Here is a 25,635-nt window from a genome sequence, read left to right on the forward strand (position 1 = left end):
CTGTGTTCTTGTGGTGCGGCGGACGAGCTCCCCAGTGTATCTAAAGAGGAAACTTAAACGGAGCAGGCGTCACCCCTATGAGCCCCTCAGGACTACAAAACAGAAAGTTTGGAGAAAGTTCAAAAGCGCTAGAACTGATCAATGGCCCAGTGAAAGTTCTTGCACTGCCACTGACTCTGGCAGGGGGTGGGTCCGGAACTTCTGAGCGACGGAACCTTCGCCTCCAGGGTCTAGGCTGCGCGAGGCGCGTCTTTGTGGCGCGGTTTCCGGGCAGCGCTTTCCCTTTACATGCGGCGCTGTGTGGAGAGTTGCAGACAGCAATGGCCCCGCGGGTCTGGCGTCGACGAACCCTGGAGCGGTGTCTGAAGGAGGTTGGTAAAGCCACCGGTCGGCCAGAGTGCTTCCTCACGTAAGTGAGCAGAGCCGGACTGTGGGTGAAGCCCGGGTCTCAGCGTGGGTGCGGACTCATGGCCCCCAGCGAATTCTGGAGTAGGGGGAAGATAAAGGGAAGCGTACACCTCTTTTTCCCAAATTTCATTTACTTGACGCACACTTAGCCTATCAAAAATTTTAAACTTGTTGAAAGCTGTACAGTGCAGATTTCCGAGTCGTGTGCTAACCAAACTAAGCTCAGTTATTAATGCCCAGAGGAAGGCTTCCATTGAGTCTTAACGCCCCCTCCGACTCTTTACACACAGGCGCGTGCACCCTAGGTTGGTTGCTCTTTTCTCCAATATGCTCTCAATCCACCCAGTGCTTACTTATCCATATCCTTCATTGGAAGTATTAAGTTTGTCGCTTGCCTGTCCACCTCCACTTCTTGAGAAGCTTCTCCAGCTTCTTGAGAATTAGGACTGTCTTTCATATCTCTTGCCAGCATAAGCTCTTTGTATTGTGTTGAAGGACTTAAAATACGTTGTATGAAAGTATGGCTCTCAGATTTGTATTTCAAACCCGACCTTTCCCTTCAGCTTCAGGCTCACAGCAACTACAGCCACATATTCTTTCAGCATCTCAAATTTAATATGTGCAAAATGAGCTGTTGTTTCTATTTAATTTCCTGTACAGTGCCCCCTCCGTGATACTTTTTCCCCATGCTCCACCCTGCCTCCCCTATCTCAGCAAACGGCAGCTCTATTTTTTCTGTTGTTCAGACATATAACTAAGCGACTTCTTTGCTATCTTCCTTTTTTCTCATTTCTACATATAATTCATCAGCCAATTCTGTCGGTGCTGTCTCCAGACTGTATTCTGAATTCGACTGCTTCTCACAGAATCTGCTCCCCTAACCCCTGCACAGTTCTTCATCATCCGTTGCCTGGATGGCTGTCAACCTAATCATTGTACTTCTGTAACGTTTCCTCTACTGGCCATCTTTCCAGAGTGTAAATTCTATCATTTTGCTTCTCTGCTTAAATTCTTCTGATGGCTTCTCTTTATACTTAAAATGGCAAACTCTTACCTCTGAGCCCTGAACGATTCACCTCCGATTCACCTCCCATCTACCTCCCTAACCTTCTGCCTCATTCATCACACTCCATCTATGCTGGCATTTTTGTTCCTCAGACTCACCACGCTCATTTCCATCTTAGGAAATTTATTCTCACTTTTTCCTCTAGTTAGAAGATAATGTTTCCAGAGCTTTGAAAGACTATCTCCTTATGTACAGGTGTCGTCTCAGATGTCACATCTTCAGAGAGGTAGTCTCTGACACTCTTGCCAAAGCAAGTTTTGACCATTGGCTGACTGAATGATGGAGTGGCATATAACATAGCAGAGTTGAGCTTTTTAAGACTAAGATTCACTATATATCTTGAGGCAAAGAGGTGTGTAGTAGTTTCCCTGTCTAAAATCCATGCAGCAGATTCACAGACACTTAGCTGACTCTTTTTTATATATTAATGTGGCTCATCTGCAAGATAATACACTCTTGGGAGTGTATACTTAAAATTGATATTTCATTCAAGTTTGGTTTTGCACAAGAGTTGGGCTTTTTTTGTCTAATTCACAGTGCTGTGAAATTATTATCTATAATTATAAATCTCTTTAAACTTCCTCCTCATGCCCCCTTAATAGGATTCAAGATGAATTGGCATCAAAGTTCACTTCATTAACAAAAGTACTTTATGATTTTAACAAAACACTAGAGAATGGCAGAATCCACGGAAGTCCTTTAAAAAAACTGGTGATAGAGAATTTTGATGATGAGCAGATTTGGCAACAACTAGAATTGCAAAATGAACCAATTTTACAATACTTCCAGGATGCAGTTAGTAAAACCATTAAAGACGAAGACATCAGTCTTTTTCCAGAGAATGAAGAGCAGGAATTTGAAGAGGATGGCTCAGAGGTGGAGGCTGATGGCCAGGAGGCCCTCGAACAAGATTTGGAGGCGGAGGAAGTGGCCGACCTGAGTGGTGATGATCCTGCAGGGGATGAGAAAACGAAAAACTCAAGCACAATTGATCTGAGGAAAAGTCCAGTTTTCAGTGATGAAGATTCTGATCTTGATTTTGATATCAGCAAATTGGAGGAGCAAAGCAAGGTGCAAGACAAAGTGCCTAGGAAACCAAGAGAGAAGTCCATAGTAGATGATAAATTTTTCAAACTATCTGAAATGGAGACCTTTTTAGAAAACATGGAAAAAGAAGAGGAACAAAAAGGTGATGAGGAGGAAGATATTGATTTTTTTGAAGACGTCAGTTCTGATGAAGATGAAGGAGAACTGCTTGGAAGTCAAAAACCTAAGGTAAAGTCTTGGGAGAGGAGAGAAAGAGGACTTTCTACCTCATATGAGATTTTGTTCTGTTTCTTGAGAAGAGGTTTCAAATACCTCAAAACTCATCAGGGCACGAGTGAAGTATTTAGATCTGTTGAAAACTGGACTGGAAAAATTAAACCAAAGCTTATCACAAAATATTTCTTTTGTAGCTTAACAACCATAACCACACATGTTAGAGGTATTCAGAATTTCCCTTAAACATACTTTCACCAAACACTAAAAATGATAATAAGTGAAAGGAAGGCATCTGTTTACTTTAAGCTGAGATATCTTGGAAATAATTATAGTTAGAAGATTTAGAGATAGGAATATTGTGCTCTGTCTTCAGTTACAATGAATCAATACTTCCTTCCAGTTTGTTACGGTCTAGTAGTTCTTACAGTTTTATAGTAGTGTTGTAGTTGCCAGTTTTCCTTATAAAACATGCATACACAGTGGCCCCTGGGTAGCTCAGTCGGTTAAGTGTCTGACTTCGGCTCAGGTCACGATCTCACGGTTTGTGAGTTTGAGCCCCGCGTCAGGCTCTGTGCTGACAGCTCAGAGCCTGGAGCCTGCTTTGGATTCTGTGTCTCCCCCCACTCCCCTTCTCTCTCTCTCTCTCTCTCTCTCTCTCTCTCTCTCTCTCTCTCTCTCTCTCTCTCTCCCCCCTTCTCTCCCCCTCCCCCTCTCTCCCCCTCCCCCTCTCTCCCCCTCCCTCCCTCCCTGCCTCCCTCCCCCCCCAACTCTCGAAAATAAACGTTAAAAAAAAAAGTCTTTAAAAAAAATATGCATACACATATAATGCATGATTTAATGTGTTTTTCTCTTCTTAGTGAGAAGTTTGAAAAGTCTTTTCATTTTAGTCAGGTAAAAGTTCCAGAAACCTGAAATACAAAGACTTCTTTGATCCAGTTGAAAGTGATGAAGATCTAGCAAGTGTTCATGATGATGAACTGGATCCAAAGGAAGAAGACGAAGAAATTGCTGAAGAAGAAGAAGAAGAAGAAAGCATTTCTGAAACGTGAGTAGTTTGAGTCCCTTACATTATAAGCTAGAACTGTCCAATTATATGTGTGTACTCATAGTTGTCAAATATGTTTATCCTAAGAAGCTATATTCTCTAACATCAGATAGTCTCAGGGTAGCCAGAAGAAAGTCTCTGAATTTAAAGAGTCATTAGAGATCATCTAATGAAGATAAATATCACCGGCAATCAGATCTTTATTTATTTGCTTTTTGTGCCAATAAAAATACCTTATTGTTATTTTTGTGAGATAAGTTTGTACTATAGATTGAGGAATATTTTCTATATATTGTACACTTTTTGTTCTATTTCACTGAAATAATACCTTCTGGTCCTTAATAACTGAATGACTTTGGAATTCTGAATATATATTTGCATTAGGTATACAAAAGAATTTAAATTACTAGACAATAAGTTTTGTTTTCCTAATGAAAAGTGGTGTATTATTGTTTTTCATAAGTGTTTTGGTATTTATAGGGATGAAGATGATGACTTTGAAGAAAGTGAAGACAGTAAACAACATAAAGAAACCTCAAAAAGAGTGACCTTTGCTTTGCCAGATGATGAGGAAAATGAGGATACAAATATCTTAAATGTACAGAAGGATTCTGATGAAGTTAAATCCTCTTTTGAGAAAAGACAGGAAAAGGTAATGATTAAGAATTGAAGGAATTTTGTATATACTTACCAGGACTATGGGACTCCCAGATAACTAATGTACACTGTTTTTCTTGGCTGAATGCTTAATTATCTTTTAAAAACAAAACAAAAATCTTGCTGCTATTCCCTACAGCACACCATATCCAGATGCCCACGTGGAAGGTAGCTAATTTGTAAAAATCAGTGCTGCATTTCCCACCCTTTGACTTTCAGTTTGTGTTAAAAGCTGTTTTTTTTCCCTTTGTCCCTGGTTTCTTTATACCTAGTGGCATGTTTTTCCTAATTAGCTGTCTTGTGAACCTCTCTTTGTAGCTCTTTCAGCTGCTCTTAAGGATACTGCTTCTTTCAGATGCTCTGTGGATGGCTCCACATACCTGAATTTTAATTAATGCCATCTCAAATACATTTTCTAAAGTTGATAAAAATTATCTCCTGTGACATGATTTCAGGCAAATGAAGTGTCATTTGCAAATAATAGATAACAGCCTGGCTCCAGTTATTTGTGTCATTTAGCCACCTTAAAATTATATCACGCAATTAGAAATGAAATAGGCAAATAAATATACCAAGGATATCAAAAGAATTATTAGCAAAAGAGAATCTGAGTTAAATCTATGATTGTCAGATTGTCCCCAAAGAGATAGATTTAAAGGAGGGGGTGGGGGGGCCGGTACCTCGTGGCTGAGTTGGTTGAGCGTCTGACTTTAGCTCAGATCGTGATCATGATCTCGCTGTTCATGGGTTCACACCCCACATTGGGCTTGCTGCTGTCAGCTTGTCAGCGTAGAGCCTGCTTTGGATCCTCTGTCCCCCTCTCTCTGCCCCTCCCCCACTTACACTCTCCCAAAAATAAATAAATTTTTTTTTTTTAAAAAAGGAGGAGGTGGGGAAGCACTAGGAAACAAAATAAGAAATTTCATTGAGTTAGTGTCTTTCCCTCCCTATATCCTCCCTAAGATAAAGACAAGCAGGTTTAGTTTTATTGGGGAATTATATCAAACTTTCAAGAAGTAGAAGTAATGTTGTTTAATCAATTTCCACGTACAAAAAGTAAAGCTTCCAGACTTTTTTTCTTGTGAAGCTATTAATAACGCGATACCCAAACCTGACATTAAAACACATGCACACACACAGTTTCATTTATGAATAGTGATGTGAATATTCCAAATAGCATAATGAAAGACTGACAACACCACAGCCAAATGGGCCTCATTTTCTTGATTTAGGAATAAGAAATCTATTAACGTAATTCTTGGTTGTAACAGGATAAGGAGAAAACTGTATGGTTCTCTCCATATATGTCAAAAAGACATTTGATGTGGGCACCTAGCTGGCTCAGTCAGTTAAGCATCTGACTTGATTTCAGCTCAGGTCATGATCTCCAGGTTCGTGGGATTGAGCCCCATGTCCAGTTCTACACTGTCATTGGTCATTGTGGAGCCTGCTTGGGATTCTCTCCCTCCCCTTCCCCCACATACATGTGCTCTTTCTCTGTCTCTCAAAAATACATAAACTTAAAAAAAGACATTTGATGAAATTCAGTATCCATCCTTAATTTTTTTTCACCTGCAGTGAAATACAAATGCATTTAACCAAAAGGTGCCATCATGCTCAGTGGTAAAATTCTAGAAATAGCCCTTTAAAATGAAGAGTAAGACAAAATGTCCACTATTACCTTTACCACTGTTATTTAACATCCTTGTGGAAGTGTTAGTGCAACTACAGTAGAAAGAGATATGAGATAAGGAAAACTGAAATGAGCATTAATATTTGCAAAGGATACTAGAAAAACCTAAGTAGATGAACTGAAAGCTATTAGAAAAACAAGGGAATTCAGTAAGGTAGCTTTCAGGCTGGCATTTTCTACACTGTAAAGTCATTATAGGGCTGCCTGGGTGGCTTAGTCAGTTGAGCATTTGGCTCAGGTAATGATCTCATGGTTTGTGAGATTGTTCCCTGTGTTGGGCTCTGCCCTGACAGCATGGAGCCTGCTTGGGATTCTCTCCCTCCCTCTCTCTGCCCCTCCCCCATTTGTGCTTGCACATGCTCTTCTTTCTCAAATAAACTTAAAAAAAAAAATAGGGGCGCCTGGGTGGCTCAGTCAGTTGAGTGTCTGACTTCAGCTCAGGTCATGATCTCATGGTTCGTGAGTTCAAGCCCCGCACTGGTCTCTGTTCTGGCGGCTTAGAGCCTGGAGCCTGCTTCAGATTCTGTCTCTCTCTCTACCCTTCCCCTACTGTCTCTCTGTCTCTCTCTCTCTCAAATATAAAAAATAAAACATAAAAAAAATTTTTTAAGAAATGAAAATTAAATAAAAAGTTATAGATGTCTTCTAAAAGTTAGAAATAATTTGGATTGGGGGTGTGAAGTCTAATGTTCAAATAAAAATTAATTTTGGAATGCTCTAATAATTAAAATTGATAGTGGCTTGGGAATGGATAGATCATTTGACTAGAACAGAGCCCAGAAATCTGTCCAGAATCTTCTGGGGGAATTTAGTATGTTATAAACATGGCATTTCAAATCAATGAGGGAAAGAAGTCATCTGCAGTGCCTCACCCCACCTCAGGTGTTAAGAATAGGAAGTTACTGTTGGCTTAATAATAAAATGGTGGCAAGAAAAAACAAAAATGTATTGAGAAATAATACATTTCTTGCTTTTGTGCTTTTTTTTTTTTATAATGTTTATTTATTTTTGAGACAGGGAGAGACAGAGCATGAACGGGGGAGGGTCAGAGAGAGAGGGAGACACAGAATCCGAAACAGGCTCCAGGCTCTAAGCTGTCAGCACAGAGCCCGACGCAGGGCTCAAACTCATGGACCGCAAGATCATGACCTGAGCCGAAGTCGGATGCTTAACCTACTGAGCCACCCAGGCGCCCCGCTTTTGTGCTTTTAAAGTAGTTGCTTTTATTCAGCTATAAGCCTGATTTGTTTCCTAAATGTGTAATAACTTTGTTCCTTTCTTAGATGAATGAGAAAATTGCATCTTTAGAAAAAGAGCTGTTGGAAAAAAAACCTTGGCAGCTTCAAGGGGAAGTGACAGCTCAAAAGCGACCAGAGAACAGCCTTCTAGAAGAGACTCTGCACTTTGACCATGCAGTCCGCATGGGTACGTGAGCCCTTGGGGCTCCTGGAGATGTTCGTTTCCATGTGTTTTCTATGACTTTATTTCATAGGAAGATTTGAAATGATATTTCTTTTCCCCCAACTTTTTATTTTAAAACGTTGCAAACATACAGAAAAGTTGACAAAATAGTACAACAAACACATATATGCTATTCAGCTGGATTCACCAATCGTTAACATTTTGCCATATTTGTTTTCCTTCCCCTATGTATGTATATGATTATCTGTGTGTACTTTTTTCCCCTGAATCATCTAAAAGTAATTTACCAATATTATGACATTTCATGCCTAAGTACATTTACATGTATCTTCTAAGAAATAGGACATTGTCTTATACAGTCACAGTATTATTAATTTACCCAGGAATTACTGTTATGCTAATTCATGCCTAAATCCATAATCATTTCTGCTAGTGATCTGTATACAATGCCTGGTATCATTTTCTACTGATGAAATTGTGAACTCTAGCCAGGAACCCTGGTCATCTCATCAAACTCTTTCTTGTACCTGTGAAATCAAAATGAATTTCCATTTTATTCAGTTCTAGAGAGATTGGAAAAGAGGGTGAGTACCCAGGTGCATGGACTAAAAGTGTTAGCACTGATTACTGGATATACTCTACTTTTGTGGTTCTCAAACTAGAGGGAGCATGAGAGGGCTAGTTAAACACAGATAGGTGGCCCTTTCCCCCCACCTTCTAATTCAGGTGGTGTGGAGTAGAGCCTAAGAATTCACATTTCTAACAAGTTCCCAGGTGTTGATGCTGCTGGTTCAAGGACTACCCTTTGAGAACCTCTGGTCTAGTGTATATCTACCTCATGAGTACATGTTCTGTTTCCTTTAGCTCCTGTGATTACAGAGGAAACCACCCTTCAACTGGAAGATATCATTAAGCAGAGGATAAGAGATCAGGTCAGTAAGAATGAAATTTAACTGAACTTAAAATTCACTGGAATTTTTAGAAATAATATATGAGTATTTTGGGAGCAGGACCAACACTCTTCATTGTTTTCGTAGAAATTTTGTTTGTATCAGTTCTTCATTTAAAGCTTAAATCTACACTGAAGGCTACTACTGCTTAAGTCTGCACTATCTTTCTTTTGTTGTGTGAGGCACTGCCTTTCACTAGAGCTCTGGATAGCCTTGTGCTTGAGGAGAAGGGGGAGCCAGAGCCACTGCCAGTCTTTCCTGTGCCTTGCTCATCTGCCTGGTGGCGCCCGGTGAAACTGGTAGAGGATGACAGGCGTGGTGACTGATTCTGACTTGATAGGGTCATACTTGGGACCTTTCATCTGGCACACGGTATCTGGGCACAGTGTGACAAAGGGTTTATTTTTTTCAAATGTTAAAAACCTAGCAAAGTTTTTGTTTAAGAATTGATTTTATTTTGTAAACTTAGAATAAAATTGGGCATATGACACGTACAATAAGAGATGGCTTTAAAATGTGTATAGTGTTTGCTCAAAATACGAAGAGTTTGAAGGGTGGGTACTGTATGCAGAGTATCCTTAAATTTGAAATGAAATGAGAAACTCAAGTATTGACTTGTAAACAAACCTTGATTGGGAAATGTGGAATTAAAGGTGGTAACGAGGAGAAAGGCTCATTTAAAACAAGAACAAAAAAGAATACTTAAGTAATGCCCTCTTTATTTTTCATAATACCTATGTTTGGTGACTTGAATAGTCATTTTACAGGTTGAAATTAATTACTTTTTGCTACAATTTGCTTATCCTGGAATGATAATAAATATTCCAGAGGAAGAGTCTTAAGTGAGCTTAGAAAGAAATGATAGATTTTGTTAATTTATGGTCCTTGTGCCTTTCATATTTCAGGCTTGGGATGATGTAGTACGTAAAGAAAAACCTAAGGAGGATGCATATGAATATAAAAAACGTTTAACGTTAGACCATGAGAAGAGCAAATTGAGTCTTGCTGAAATTTATGAACAGGAATACATCAAACTCAACCAGGTGAGGACTCCCCGAAGGCAAAGGCATTGTTATTAAAGTAAGAGAAGCAGACAGCTGGCTCTTCTGGTTCTACTGTGATGGCTGAAAGTCAGGAAACAAATCTTATGCTCTTGGTTCACCTTACTGAAGTGTGAGACAGTGTGTTAGAGAGGTTACAATATGACCCCTGAATGTGAGGGGGTAGGGGAACTTGTTTTGCAGTTAGTCATTGTTCACCCGATTGTTCCAAAGGTAATTATTAACTTTCTAGAAATTATTATAGTAGTCCCACAATTTTAAAATCACTTCTCTTTCATTCTTTAGAAGTTACCAGTATAACATTATCTGTGAATTCATTCACGTGTTTAGGTCTGGTGGGTTATGTGGTTTTGGTTTTGTTTTCACTTAGATTCTTAAAAAAACTATCTGGTTAAGTAGGACACAGTAATTTCCAGTAATATTATATTACCAGTTAGTGATTGGATTATTTTTCCACATTCGATTTATTCAGAATGTGGTCAGTATGTACTTGGGGGTAAAATGGTATTTTTTATTTGCAAAAGCCATTTGATTAATTAATGCCACTTTCGCAGCAATAGCAAACCGTGCCCTTGATGGTGCTGTTAAGTTGAAGATCTAGAAAGATTTGAATTAAAATTCTTCCTGGCTGCTTTGCAACCCAAAGTGGTAGTTGAAGGAACATATTATTGAACATTGCCCGGCTACTTTGAGAGGATTCAGTAAATACAGAAAGTATTTTGTAACCATGAGAGTTAAAAATATGTAATGGGACAGCTGTACCAGCTCTGTAAATACCAGTTTTATTGAGGTCTCAGAAGTCAGTAGTCAATCATAAGTTTTTGAGTATGGATTTAATTTAGGCTAATTCTAGACCCATTCAATTAAGAGTTAGTCTGGGGATGATGATAAATATTTCCTGAAGTTTGGTAGCTGTCCTAGAGGTAATAGGCAACGTGATAATAAATAGCACATGAATGAACTTCTAGTTGTATATAGATGATTTTACAGCTAGCCCCACGTCGGGCTCTGTGCTGACCGCTCAGAGCCTGGAGCCTGCTTCAGATTCTGTGTCTCCCCCTCTCTCTGCCCCTCCCATGCTTGTGCTTTCTCTCTCTGGGTCTCAATAATGAATAAATGTTTAAAAAAAATTTTTTTTTTAAAGATGATTTCACAGCCATTATTATCTGGGATAAGGCAAATGACACGTGGAGGATAAAAAATGAGTTAAGTTAAACTAAAGCAGTGACAAATGCCTGGACGTGGCTGGAAAGTGGGCTCTGGTGACAGAATTAGAAACAGACCTGGATGCATCTCTGGTATCAAGGTGGTGCAGGCAAAGAGCCAGTGGCTTCCCTGTTCTGGTGTGTGTGGTTTTGTTTTGTTCTGTTATGCCTTAATAAAAAAATAAAGAGTATTAGCCTTTTAGAGTAAGCATTATGGGCAGAAGGAAAAGGGGATTGTGAGCATTTGGGCTGTTTCTACCTTTTGGCTGTTGGGAATAGTGCTGCTCTGAACATATGGCTACATGTATTTGTTTGAGAACGCCTTTTTTTTTTTTAATTCCTTTTTTTTTTTTAATGTTTGTTTATTTTTGAGAGAGAGAGAGTCAGAGTGCAAGCAGAGGAGGGGCAGAAAGAGAGAGAGAGACACAGAATCTAAAGCAGGGTCCAGGCTCCCAGCTGTCAGCACAGAGCCCGACATGGGACTTGAACTCACAAACCATGAGATCATGACCTGAGCTGAAGTCAGACGCTTAACGGACTGAGCCACCCAGGCGCCCCTGAGAACCTCTTTTTTAATTCTCTGGGGTATTTACTTAAGCGGGGAGTTGCTAGGTCATACGGTAATTCTCTGTTTAACTTCTTGAGGAACTGCCTGATTCATTTCCATTGTGATGGCACCATTTTACATTGTCACCAGCCACACACAAGGGTTCCAGTTCCTCGACATCCTCACCACCCCTTGTTATCCGCTCCTCCCTTTTCCTAATGATAGCCATCCTAGTGGGAATGGCTTAGTTCTTGACAAATAAATACCAAGGGAATTAAATTGTAAGTTCTGAATCTTAGAGGTAGTGATTGCTGCAGCTCCTGAAGTGCAGAGCACATTCTTCTTTGGCTAGTGCTGGCACCGTCATGGTATTGAGAACTTGAATTCTGCCCTGTAATGTTTTTTTTGGAGCCTTGATGATGAGAAATGGGGAGCACCCTTATTGACCTTCAGGGTTTTGCCCTGTGATTTGTATTAGGCTGCTTAATCTGATGTTGTTGAATTCATTTCCTAAGCATAAAACAGCAGAAGAAGAAAATCCAGAGCACAAAGAAATTCAGAAGATGATGGATTCCCTCTTCTTAAAATTGGATGCCCTCTCGAACTTTCACTTCATCCCTAAACCGGTAAGTGTGTTAACATTTCAGTGTGCAGTCAGAACAGATGTGCCTTTAATTCCTCTTTGAGCTTTTGTGAGGCTAGCACTTTATTTGGTTTTAGATACAAACCTATAGGCATTCCCTGTAAATTACAGGCAAGGCCTGTCTTGAGGAAGGCTTATATCTAGTCCTGGACAGTTCTGGCTTCCTCTGCTGATCCAGCCTCATCACCAGATGGGCCTTTGCCAGACCTAAAATCTTAGCCACAGGGTCTCTTCATTACTCATTCTTTCTTGTTGTTCAGTCTTGGGTTGTATTTTCATCCTGTGGTGTGTCTGGAGACCTGTGATGTCTGTACCTGCTGAATATTTTCTGAATACCTGCTATGTACCATATTAGGTTCTTTATGTATGTGAACCCCTTTTCCCCAATTTTGTTAAGATAAAATAGACATAGTGGTACCTGGGTGGCTCAGTCAGTTGAACGTCCAACTCTTGATCTCAGCCCAGGTCATAATTTCACGGTTCGTGAGCCCCCATGTCGGGCTCTGCAGTGACATCGAGAAGGCTGCTTGGGATTCTGTCACCCCCTCTCTCTGCCCCTACCCTGCTTGCACTCTCTCTCAAAAAAAAAAAAAAAAAAAAAAAGATGAACTTAAAAGATAAAATAACATTGTATACATTTAAGATGTACAACAGTGGTTTGATATAGAGGTTCCCCCATCATCAGAAAGTAGAATGTTCCTATGAAACGTTTCGTAAGCCTAAATGGATAAACCAAGAAGCAATTACCATTAACTAAATGGAAAAGTTTTTGAGCTTTTCAGACCCCAAAAAAGAACCTCTCCTAGGCTTTTCTGTTACTTCAGAACCAGTCTTGTAACGGATGCACAAACACGTGGAGATGCACACAAATGCTCACAGACACAGTTTAAAGCTCTGGTGGCCTGATGCTGAGATGCCGAGTGTGGTTCCTGCAGAAGGAGCTGGGCAGGGGAGCTCACTGCAAAACAGATGCTGAACACTACTTTTGCTTTCACAAAAGTAAAAATTCTTTTCAGATTTCTTTCAGTTAGCAAAAACAGGTACTAATCTAGGTCTTTTATAAAAGCAAAGTGGCCTAACATGAACTTTGGAAGGGCACAGAATACCCGCATGTGTATATTGTGATACGATTGCCATGGTAAGTTTAGTTATCCATCACCCAGTGTAGTTGCAGTTTTATTTCTTACGATGAGAGCTTTTATAATGTACTTTCTTAGCAACTTTCAAATGTACAATACTGTTAACTCTGTCTAGAACTTCTCTTATAACTGGAAGTTTGTACCTTTTGACTACCTACACCCATTTCCCCCACCACCTGGTGGCCACTAATCTGTTCGCTATCAGTTGGGGGATTTTTTTTAGAGAAATCTAAGCGAGATTGTTACCCAAAGTTAAATGGGAAAGGAAAGAAGAAGCCTCAGTTCTCTTGGCTGCCATGGTAAATAATTACAGTGAAACAAAAGTAAAGCATAGAAAAATTGTATTCAAGTATACTCCACAGGAGGAGCCTACCAGTCAAGAGAGACACAGGCCCCAGAAACTCCTGAGTGTGGACTTTGATCTTTTTTTTCTTTTGGGTGGGCCCTAGGGTCACAACATTTGAATGACAGACCAGGATTATATAATAATTACCCAAATTCTCATGTCTTTTCCCAAGATGTATTTGAAATGCCTGCAAGGGTAGGAAGCCACAACATTATTTCTGTTCTGGAGACATAGGTCAAATAAGGACAAGGGGCTGCTCTGTGCACAAGTGCCACATGCACAACACACTTAACTCTTCCTCTGCCAGGACGTTGTAACCACAGACCCACTGCTAGAGGGGTGGGTTGTGGTGGTCCCTGGGTGGTCTCCAGTAGAGCTCTCCATCTGGATGTCGAAGGTCCATCCTCCTGCTGCTCATGCCTAGTTTCCTGCCTAACAAGATCATACAGTATTTGTCTTTTCTCCATTTGACTTATCTCACTTGGCATAATGCCCTCAGGGTCCGTCAGTGTTGTCACAAATGGCAGTATTTCCTTCTCTTTATGTCTAAATAGTATTCCAGTGTGTGTGTGTGTTGTGTGTGCGTGTGTGTGTGTGTGTATACCATGTTGTCTTTATTCATTCATCTGTTGATGAACACTTCTATTGTCTTCATGGCCTGCTATTGTAAATAATGCTGCAGTGAACACGGGGGTGCAGATACTTCTTGGAGCCAGACAGGGGCACCAGCTTGGCTCTACAAATGGTCAAGGCCGCTGGCTGGGATCTCTACTTGGACACTGCTGCAAGGAGGAACCTGGTCTGCCAAGATCCAAGCACTAATTGCTATAAGCCCTGCCCTTGTTCTGCATCCTAGTCTGATCCCCAGTGGTCAATCCCCACAGACTTTGGTGATCCCTATGACACCGACATGATTGGGTCTGTCTAGAAGTGTCCTACGATGCTGGGGAGTTACAGGTCTACTTAGGCTCTCTTCCCACTGGAGAAACCCTAGGTCCAGGTGGTCTCTCACAATGGGGTGCTGTGCTGGCTGGGGGGAGGGATATGGTCAGAGTATAGCCTGTCCTACCTTTCTAATGCAGTCCTTCTCAGTCTCTGTGGTCCAGGGGGTTGCTTCAGCCTCACCCTTGGGTTCTGGGATTTTCACAATGCTATCTCATCCATGGATAGTTGCTAGTTGGTCTTGTGAGGACAACTAAAGTTGGGATCAACTTGTGTTGCCATCTTGATGATGTCAGTGTCCCTGCACATTTGATCCACAAAACATTAAGGTAGATGCTATTCTTTCTGTTTTGCAGATCAGGAAACCAAGGCTTAAGAGGTTGGGGTGGGGCGGGGGGTGGTGCCTGGGGGCTCAGTCGGTTAAGCATCTGATTTCACTTCAGGTCATGATATTATGGTTAGTGGGTTCAAGCCCTGTATCCAGCTCTGTGCCAACAGCTCAGAGCCTGGAGCCAGCTTTGGATTCTGTGTCTCCCTCTCTCTGCTCCTCGCCCATTCTCTCTCTCTCTGTTTCAAAAGTAAACAAACGTTTAAAAAAAAAAAAAAAAGGTTGGAAGGGTTGGATCTAACTCTGGGTCCATGCTATCCCCATTGCCTCATGCCCCCCTGTGCCAGGCCCAGACATCCAGCGACCTCTGTCTGTCTGATTCTCACCACACTTGACTCAGTGCCTCTTTACTCTTTGGAGCTGCCTCTCCCAGTCACTACACTCTGTGAACCCATAAAATGTGCTATGCCTTCCTTTTAGTACTTGCCAACCTATTGCCCCTTTGTGTTGCCTAGAAATGAGATGTCATGAATCTCAGAGACTAGTCTAGAAGTCAGAAACCTGAGTCTGAATCTGCCCCTGACTAGCTTTGTGAATTAGACAAATTGCTTCACCTTTCCTCTGTATAGAAGAGGTAATCGCTAAAATCCTTCGGATTCTTTGATGGTTAGGGGATTTTTCCTGTGTGAGTATCTTGTCTTCTAAGACAGTCTGCTTTTATCACCTGGCTTTTTGTTTTGGGTTAATCAAGGTATAATTTGTATGACAGTAAGTTTGTGGTGGCAGGAGCCATTTTTAGATACCAAAGTGCCAAGTATGGCTGTGGAATAAATGAAGAGAGGAATTTTCATCCCCTCTTGGCCAGCAGGTCTTACTGTGAAAAAGTTACTAATATGAAGAACATGATCCCTTCCTGTGCCTTACAAGACCGTACGTGATCTGGCTCCCTCTCACCCCTCTAGTCTCCATAGCTTGCTATCCCCCAGCCACACTGGTCTTCCAGTGCCTTCAGTGAGCAGAGTGCCTCCTTCCTCACATCTTCCTGCTGGACTTTCCTCCTCCTGTTAGGCTGCGCTTCCTTCTTTCCATGGTTGGCTCCTTCCTGTCTCTGGGGTCTCAGGCTGAGTGCCATCTCCTTCCCGCATTCGTCACTGCTCTGCGCATTTCCCTCATAGCACCATCACCGTCGTTGCTTGATGGCTAATTGTTCTCTACTCGTTTCCAAGCCAGCACAAATGTGTTTTGTTCACTGCTGTTTCCCTGCTCTGTTCATCACACTAACACAGAGCCTGATATGGGGAATTAGACATTCCGTGGAATCTTGGGAATTAAAGAAGGAGAGAATGCATTTGGGGCTACATGCCCCAATATAGAAGCCTTTCTTTTTTCCTCTTCAGAAATGTAGAATTTTTGGTACATGTTCCTTTTAATAGGAACTTTTTTTCATACTCAGTTTGGTATTTCACAATCTCCATAAACCCTATTGACCAGTCATAATTTTTTTTTTCTTTTCTGGGCTGTCTCCGTTTTCTCTGTTTCTCTTTAAATTACAGAATGGAGGGGCGCCTGGGTGGCGCAGTCGGTTAAGCGTCCGACTTCAGCCAGGTCACGATCTCGCGGTCCGTGAGTTCGAGCCCCGCATCAGGCTCTGGGCTGATGGCTCGGAGCCTGCAGCCTGTTTCCGATTCTGTGTCTCCCTCTCTCTCTGCCCCTCCCCCGTTCATGCTCTGTCTCTCTCTGTCCCAAAAATAAATGAAAAACGTTGAAAAAAAAAAAAAAAATTTAAATTACAGAATGGAACACAACGTTACTAATAAGTAAGTGAACAGTCAGTAGTCCAGTGGAAGAAATTTTTTCTTTAACACTCTGACATTGTGTGAAATGTCCTTTTTATTCTTTCTGAAATTTCCCGGGACACGCATCTGTCCAGTTAACTGGGGTAGGGACAGGACTGTGGTAAGAAAAAGGAGTGTGCAAAGGGATCAGTGACACACTCTGTAGTAGAGCCCCCTTTCTCCTGAGTCTCAGTGCCATGTTCTCTCCAGGGCACCTGCTGTGCCCCACACTTCCATCTCTTACTCTCTTCTAGCCAACAGAGTCCCTGTCCCTGTGCCCTGGTGCCCCTCAGAGATGTGCAAGAATTAGATACAAAGAGCATTAGTGTAAGCATTTGGTAAATAATCAGTAGTGTTCTGATCAGTATGAAACCTATTGTAATTTCTGAATTTCCTGGGAAGTTCTTTCAAAAAAAAAAAAAGGCACCTGGGTTCCTCAGTTGGTTAAACTCAGGTCATGATCTTATGGTTTGTGGGTCCAAGCCCCGCGTCGGGCTCTGTGCTGACAGCTCAGAGTCTGAAGCCTGCTTCGGATTCTGTGACTCCCTCTCTCTGCCCCTCGCTAGTGTGCGCGTGTGCTCACTCTCGCTCGCTCTCTCTCTGAAAAATAAACATTAAAAAAAAAAGACTGGTGAGCATTGCATTCATTTCTCCTTTTTATAATTAATAGGTTTGATTTATTTTGATACTGTTTTAGTTTTCCAAAGGAGTTCTGTATCATTTCATATTTCTGTTTATAAAGTTATGTTTTCAGTAGCTGGAAGATGACAAAATTTGTTTATCAGGTAGTCTATTTTGACTCATTCCTATAAGCATTTTTCCTTGCATCTTTTTGTATATATTTCTTATTGCTGGCCTTTTTTCCATAACTGAAGACAAGGTAATATTCACAAATATCAATAGATTTATTTAACACTAGATAGGAATGTTTGAAAATGTCCACATCTGTTACTGATGGGAATAATTTAGTAAAATTAGGTGAAAGAACTGGTGTTGAATATGGCAGAAATGTTCCGCAAAAGTGTAGAAATAAGGGTTCTTGGTGTAGTAATGAGAAAGAATAGTTCCTAAAATATGCAGATTATTAATTCCTTAGGTAGCCCATGTTGCCCACTGACACTGCCATCATTCCAGTTATCTTAAGATTTTTGCTGTCAACACATCTCATATTTTAAATAATCTCCATAGAGTATTTTGTATAGTATGCTTTAATAGGTTCACAATACAAATATTTTGTGTTAGGACCATTTCTGACTTCCTATTAAATGTGTTGTCTCTTTTCTAGCCTGTTCCAGAGATTAAGGTTGTGTCAAATCTGCCGGCCATAACCATGGAGGAGGTAGCCCCAGTGAGCGTTAGTGACGCAGCTCTCCTGGCCCCAGAGGAAGTCAAGGTAAAAAGCCAGTGTGGAAACATTAAGGTTTTTTTTATAAGTTGGTATATAGCTAGATCTCTACTCAATGTCATTTTCCTGGAGTTTTAAGTATAATCAAATAATAGTGTTCAGTTTTCTATAATCAGATATTATGAAGTACAGATAGAATTATTAGAAAAGCTGTTTGTAAATATCCCATATCTATATCTTGTTATAATCCAATTTGAATACTATTAGTGATACTAGGTTTAAAATAAATTGTTTATGTTGCTCATATACTAGTAGTCCTTTAATATCAGCATTTCCCCCATTATTTTGTTCATTTAATGCTTATCAATAATAGAATCAGTTTCTAGAATAGAACATTTGAGTTATTAGAAGACGTGGGACATACCAAGTGTAGGGAGTCCCTACCTCATGAACACTGAAGCTCATGCAGTAAAAAGAAATGATGGTTTCTAACAGGTCTCATCTTCCCAGCTGGCCTGGCACATGGCTCTTCGTCCCTTCTCACTTTGTTGCACCCACACCCATCCCTTTTAGCATCTTTGCCACCTCTACAGTTGACAGCCTTGGCAGGATAGGCTGGCAGCTGGGGAGAAAAGAGAGGAAATTGGTCGTCAGTATATAGATATTTCCCTTCCATTTTGAGGAACCCCTCCTGCCGCCAGTGGCTGTCATCAGCAGCTTGGCACTGAGGTTGTCCCTGGAGTCTTAAGTGCTGTAAGGGGGCTTGCTTCTGGGACTGTCAGCTTGCTAACCTAGCTCTCCAGGCTGCCTTTGTGATGTGCTGATGTAGCCGAACTGTCACTGTGAGAGTCTGCTTCATCAAAGAATGAGTTCCAGGCCTAAAGAACTGAGCTACCAAACTCTTTGGGGTGCAGATAGGTACTGCGTACTCACTCTTGGCTGTAGATACACAGCCTATTGGTCACGCTCTGTGGACTTGCTTCCCTTCTAATTTCCTGAGTTGTGTTAAGTTAGATCAACTAGGGTGCCGGTGATTATTTTAATAGGAAAAAAATAAAGCTGGAGATGTAAAAACAGCTGCTGAGAAAACAGCTACAGACAAGAAACGAGAACGGAGGAAAAAGAAGTATCAGAAGCGTATGAAACTAAAGGAGAAGGAAAAGCGGAGAAAACTGCTTGAAAAGAACAACCCAGATCAAGCCGGGAAATACACGAAGGCAGCAGCTTCAGAGAAATTAAAACAGCTGACCAAAGCAGGCAAAGCTTCGCTATTAAAGGTAAGGATGCAGGAAGGAAAACCGCAGAACGGGGCCTGTGTGGGGAAACTGGTGGCAAGTGGTAGGTGACATCGATCCACGGAGGGTCAGACCCACCTGACGCTACCCACCTGCCTAGTGAGAGGCCGTGGGTGCCTGGCTGGAATAACAGCCCAAAGCACATGGCCCTCCCTGACGTGGGGCCTGGCAGGAGTTTTTCTTCCTACTCACTCCTCCTTTAAGTCACAAGAATATCACAGCAGCATAAAACGTATATAAAACCTCTGTGCAAACTGATGTGAGTTTTCATAATTCCTTGTCCATTTATGGATATTTATATTTCCATATACATTGTTGTAATCATTTGGCTTTTTTTTTAACTTACAAGCGCATTTTATAGTGTGAGTGTGTTACTGTCTTTAATTGCAGGATGAAGGTAAAGACAAAGCCTTGAAGTCATCTCAAGCATTCTTTTCTAAATTACAAGATCAAGTAAAAATGCAAATCAGTGATGCAAAGAAAACAGAAAAGAAAAAGAAGAAAAAGCAGGATATTTCTGTTCATAAATTAAAGCTGTAATATATTTTGAATATAATGTAAATATTAATGTGTAAGCTTATATTCTGTCATTGTTCTGTTTTATAATAAAATTTGAGAACTTTTCTTTTCATGAATGGCAGATATTTGAGAATTCCACAGTTTGAAAAGACAAACTCCCAACTGTCATTGGAAAACCCTGAATTGCTTCTTCTGGGCATGAAGCTGGATGTAGCTGCCAAGCCCCTTTACACACTGTGTCCTTGCTGTGGCCCAGGTGAAGGCCAGCATGGGCCCACCAGCTGGTGAGCAGGAGCTGGTCTGCAGGCTGACAAGGGCACAGGAGCCAGCCACCCCTGTCACAGGCAGCTGTCTACAGCAGGGGTCCTCACTCTTTGGGGTCCTGACTTTCTTCTCCCACTGCTTGGTCATCCTTCTACAACACAGTGACATTGCCATGCTCGTGTCTTACATCTTTCCCTTTGGGAGGTGATCTCACGTCACACGGACAAAGACTTCATGTAGCCTATAGAGTAGTGTCCACAGTCAGATGCAGAGAGGGCAGATACAACCTAGATGTGATAGAAGGTGAACACGCAAGGAAGGTAGACTGGCAGGTGTGGTGAATCTTCCGTGACCACCAGGCTCTCGCCTCCCCATCCAGGGAAAACTGCCTTTTGTCCGACAGGACCTCATATTATGCTTTGGTGGAAATGCTGTAAGCTTTACCTCCGATGGGAAGAAAATGAGAGCAGCTTTTCCCGAAGCTGTTTCGGTTTTTCATCCACCGGGAACAATGAGTGGGCAGGAAGAGCCTGTGGCGGGTTGTGTCTTTAGGTCTCCAGGTCTCAGTCCAGCCTTAGTGAAAGTGTCATTTGGTTTTAGTGGTAATTGGAGTATTCTATGGCTCTAAGAGTTCCTGCTTTCTTTTTAAATTCAGTTTGCCAGTCCCCATTCAACTGCTGGCTTAGTTCTCTTTCCCTTGAGTCTTTCTTTCATAATGATTAGTCAAGATCAGAATGTTTGATCCCAAAATGATTCACCTTACCTGTCCAAGGGCAGTTTGATGTTTTGCATAGTTAGAATCGTTTTTATCTTCATTTCTCACCCTGCCTCTAGGTGAGGCATATCTGTTCATTGGCTTTTTTATGCAATATTTGACACATTCTAAAGATTATGTTCATTTTATATACCTACTTTGTGCCAGGCAATATCCTAGGTACCAGCGAGATAACCGAACAAAAGGATTCTTATACCTATGAAGTGTACATTCTGGTGGAAAATTTACGTACTTTTTCTATGTAAATTAGAAACATAACGTAAACTTTTTTTTTTTTTTTTTTGCCTTGTTGCATCTGAGAGAGCAAGATGGGTCACCAACAGCTCTACCAGAGCCATCCGAGGAAAGAGGAAATTTGGCCAGGGTTCTCACCTTGCCGCATCTGCTCACACCAGTACTGTGTGACCTGGCAATATGGCCTCAGTATGTGCCGCCAGTGTTTCCATCAGTTCACAAAGGATATAGGCTACATTAAGTTGGACTAAGTGAATCTCCTTGAATGGGTCATCCAAGATACCTACCTACCTTAATGCCAACTCATTGTACATAAAATAAAAATACTTCAATTATGAAAAACAACACATTGGAGAAACCACCCTTTCTCTAAAAACACAAAATGGGGGCACTGGCTGGCTCAGAGCCTGGGACTCTTGATCTCAAGGTTGTAAATTTGAGCCCCATATTGGGTGTAGATTACTTTAAAAAAATAAATTCTTTAAAAACACAAAACAGTACTCAGTGGTGCTCTTCATCTACTTCACGTATGTTAAAGAAGTGAGAAAACCAGGGTGCCTGGTGGCTCAGTCCATTGAGCATCCAACTCGATTTCGGCTCAGGACGTGATCCCAGGGTCATGGAATTGAACCCTGTGTTGGGCTCTGTGCTGAGTGTGGAGCCTGCGGAAGATTCTCTTTCCCTTCTACTCTATCTAAAATAAAAGTTAAACCATGGTTCTGAGTTGTGTTCATCGTTCCTTTACATTTGTATGTGTTTGACCATATATATCTCTTCATGCATTGTTTACTTCACTAGTACTTGAATTTTATGAAAATAAGACACTCTATGTACTCATCTATGGCTTGCTTTTTCACTGTTGATTTCCCTCATTCATCCATTCATTTACAGCGCTGCACAGTATATGCATCTACCACAATTTTATTTACCCAGTCACATGAAGACATTTGTTTCATTTTATGCTATTAGGAACAATGCTGTTTTGAACCTTCTGTTCCCACACAGTGTTACTCTTATGCTCTAGCCTCTAGTGTCCTTTAGAATAGAATCGCAGGGTAGAAAGTGCAAAAGACTTGCTTTTGAAAGTTGTTTTTGAAAGTAGTTGTACAAACTTGGACTTGTATCTTTGTCAGAGGTTGTATTGGCAGAGTTTAAAAAATATTTTGCCTTTCTGCTGTGTACACCTCAGTGGTCTTCATTTATGTTTTCCTGCTAATGAGACGGAGCATTTTTGTTGTTCTCTGTATCATTTTTAACTCGTTTATTTTTATGTTTTAAAGTTACAGCAAAATTCTAGTAAATATAGTTTCATTTGCTTTACTATTTTGTTTTTTTCTGAACAGTTTGAGAGGAAGTTAGAGACATCATGGCCCTTTCACCTAAATGCCTCAGTATGCATTTCCTAAGAATATTCAATAATCGGGGTGCCTGGCTGGGTCAGTCGGTAGAACTCGTGACTCAATCTCATGGTCATGAGATCAAGCCCAACAATGGGCACAGAGCATACTTAAAGATCATAATTTAGGGGGTCGTGGGTGGCTCAGTCAGTTGAACATCCAACTTTGGCTCAGGTCATGATCTCACAGTATGTGAGTTAGAGCCCTGCACTGGGCTCGCTGCATCAGCGTGGAGTCTGCTTAGGATCCTCTGTCCCCTTTCTCTCTGACCTTCTCTAGCTCATGCACGTGCACATGTGCTCTCTCTCAAAAATAAACATTTTAAATAATTAAAAATAATATTCACTAATGTATAACCACACTATAATTATCAAAGTCAGGAAATTTAACATCAGTACAATGCTAGTAATCCACAGTCCATATTCAGATTTTATCACTTGTCCCAATAATGTACGTTCTAACTCTTCCCCCGGTCCAGGTTCAGGTAACCAAGATTCCTCACTGCGTGTAGCTGTCATGTCTGTTTAGTTTCCAGTTCCTGAGCTTTCTTTGCCTTTCTTGAATGACATTTTTGAGGTATACAAGCCAGTTATACAGGCTGTCCCTCAAAATTGAATTTGCCTGTTTTCTCAGGATTAGATTTCAGGTTATGCACTTTTGGCAGGAAGGCCATAGCAGAGGTGTGTCTTTAGTACCTCATATACAGAGGTTCGAGATAATCGGTTTGTCGCTTTGAAGCTGGAGATGAAAACATTTTGAGTTTGTTACAGTGAGGGCCACCAGGTTCTGAGTTCTGATAGGTTCCCATTATTCTCTGAGCACTTCCTCATTTTCTGGTGCTACTGAATGTTCCAGGCATATCCTGTCTTTTCCCTGGAATTCGTCATTTTCCCACAGAACGCTGGTTCCTTTTAGTGGAGACTGGTATTTTAAAACAAAGATGAGCAAAATAAGCATGCTCATTGCTACTATTGCTACTAGGCCCACTCACCAGAGCTAGGAAATTATGGTTGTGTGTGTGTGTGGATTCTGCACATGAATGCATGCCCAAACCTCTCATTCTAATCGAATGCCCCTGTAGATTATATTCCAGTATTCACTCTTTCCACGTCTGTAATGCCTTTTCCAACAGTGAGAAATCTTGCTCCCATTGTCTTCAATATATGTATTCATTTACTCAAGGCTAGAATATGCAAGTGGTTTCAGAATTAGTGAATTTATACCGAGAAGAGGAAAAAACGTGTTCTACAGTTGTTAACTATAGTGTTCTGTATTTCAATTAGTCCAAAGCTTTAATATTTTTGTTCAGTTATCCTTACTGATTTTTTTGTCTAGTTATAAAATTAGAGAAACATTTTTAAAAAGCATACAAAATCTCTATGATTGTGGATTTTCTATTTCTTCCTTTAATTGTGTCATTTTTTGCTTCATGTATTTTGAAGCCCTACCATCAGGTACATACTCATGATGTTTATGTCTTTCTCATGAGTGTTGACCTTTTTTTTTTAAGCATCTTTTCTTTTTTTATTAAAAAAATTTTGTTTTTAATGTTTATTTATTTTTGAGAGAAAGAGACAGAGTACAAGCAGGGGAGGGGCAGAGCGAGAGAGAGACACAGAATCCGAAGCAGGCTCCAGGCTCTGAGCTGTCAGCACAGAGCCCGAAGCAGGGCTTGAACCCACAAACCACGAGATCATGACCTGAGCTGAAGTCGGCTGCTTTACTGACTGAGCCACCCAGGTGCCCCATCTTTTTTTTTTTTTTTCTTATGTTTACTTATTTTTGAAAGAGAGAGAGACAGAGTATAAGTGGGGGAGGAGCAGAGAGAGAGAGAGTGAGACACAGAATCCAAAGCAGGCTTCAGGTTCTGAGCTGTCAGTACAGAGCCCATCTTCAGGTTCAAACTCACAAACCGTGGGATCATGACCTCAGCTGAGGCACCCCATGAGTTGACCCTTTTGACTATAAAATGACCTCTTTTTTTCTGGTAGTACTTCTGTCTTTTTTTTTTTTTTAAGGTTTTTTTAAACTTTTTTTTTTAATGTTTATTTATTTTTGAGAGAGGGAGAAAGAGAGAGAGCATGTGCAGGGGAGGGGCAGAGAGAGGGAGACACAGAATCCGAAGTAGGCTCCAGGCTCTGAGCTGTCAGCACAGAACCTGAAACGGGGCTTGAACTCAGGAACCACAAGATCGTGACCTGAGCCAAAGTTGGACACTTAACTGAGTCACCCAGACACCCCTAGTAATACTCTCTGTCTTGAAGTCTACTTTCAGTATAATACTATGGCTCTTTTGATTATTGTTTGAATAATATATCCTTTTCTATTCTCTTACTTTCCAATTACCTGGGTCTCTTATATGTCATATAGTTAGGAATTGCTTTTTGAGTCTAATCTGACAAGTCCTATCTTTAAATTGGAGCTTTTAGTCCATGCACATTTATTTATTTATTTATTTATTTTTAATTTTTTTTTTTTAACGTTTATTTATTTTTGAGAGATTTATTTTGAGAGAGAGACAGAGCATGAACGGGGGAGGGTCAGAGAGAGAGGGAGACACAGAATTGGAAGCAGGCTCCAGGCTCTGAGCCATCAGCCCAGAGCCTGATGCGGGGCTCGAACTCACGGACCGCGAGATCGTGACCTGAGCCGAAGTCGGACGCTTAACCGACTGAGCCACCCAGGCGCCCCAGTCCATGCACATTTAATGTAATTATTGGTTTGGTTTTACTTGGTTTTACCATTTTGCTATTTATTTTCTTTTTGTCTCTTTTTTTTTTTTTAACATTTACTCATTTTTGAGAGACAGAGTGTGAGTGGGGGAGGGGCAGAGAGAGAGGGAGACACAGAATCTGAAGCAGGCTCCAGGCTCTGAGTTGTCAGCACAGAACCTGAAACAGGGCTTGAACTCAGGAACCACAAGATCGTGACCTGAGCCAAAGTTGGACTTTTCACTGGCTGAACGACCTAGGCACCCCTCTCTTTGTCTCTTCTAATTTTATTGTCTCTTCCTCTTTTTCTACTTTTTAAATCAAATATGTTAATATTCTATTTGAATTTCTCCCTTAATGTATTAACTCTACACTGCATTAATTTCAGTTGTTTAGGAATTACAGTATGCATCCTTGACTTAAAACAGTCTACTTAGAGGGGCTCCTGGGTGGCTCAATTGATTGGGGAGCCGACTTTGGCTCAGGTTTTACCTGAGGTTTTACTCTCACAGCTAGTAAGTTCGAGCCCTGAGTCGAACTCTGTG

At 41.0% G+C, this 25,635-nt stretch overlaps 2 protein-coding genes across 2 annotated transcripts; both read left to right on the top strand.

Moving 5' to 3' along the window:
• The first annotated feature begins 53 nt into the window (after nucleotides 1–53).
• On the top strand, nucleotides 54–19,816 carry MPHOSPH10 (M-phase phosphoprotein 10). The gene is made up of 11 exons (XM_007095870.3): nucleotides 54–409; nucleotides 2,077–2,749; nucleotides 3,625–3,782; nucleotides 4,263–4,434; nucleotides 7,416–7,557; nucleotides 8,419–8,486; nucleotides 9,410–9,547; nucleotides 11,833–11,943; nucleotides 17,836–17,943; nucleotides 18,942–19,172; nucleotides 19,581–19,816. Exons 1-11 carry the CDS (start codon nucleotides 78–80, stop codon nucleotides 19,728–19,730), a joined length of 2,283 nt encoding a protein of 760 aa, XP_007095932.2. The 5' UTR covers nucleotides 54–77; the 3' UTR covers nucleotides 19,731–19,816.
• A 1,237-nt stretch (nucleotides 19,817–21,053) lies between these two features.
• Nucleotides 21,054–21,415, top strand: LOC122239407 (40S ribosomal protein S29-like). The gene has a single exon (XM_042988251.1). The coding sequence runs from the start codon at nucleotides 21,057–21,059 to the stop codon at nucleotides 21,231–21,233; it is 177 nt and encodes a 58-aa protein (XP_042844185.1). The 5' UTR covers nucleotides 21,054–21,056; the 3' UTR covers nucleotides 21,234–21,415.
• Nucleotides 21,416–25,635: the final 4,220 nt, after the last annotated feature.

This window comes from Panthera tigris, chromosome B3, assembly GCF_018350195.1.
Source record: "Panthera tigris isolate Pti1 chromosome B3, P.tigris_Pti1_mat1.1, whole genome shotgun sequence".
Lineage (NCBI taxonomy): Eukaryota > Metazoa > Chordata > Mammalia > Carnivora > Felidae > Panthera > Panthera tigris.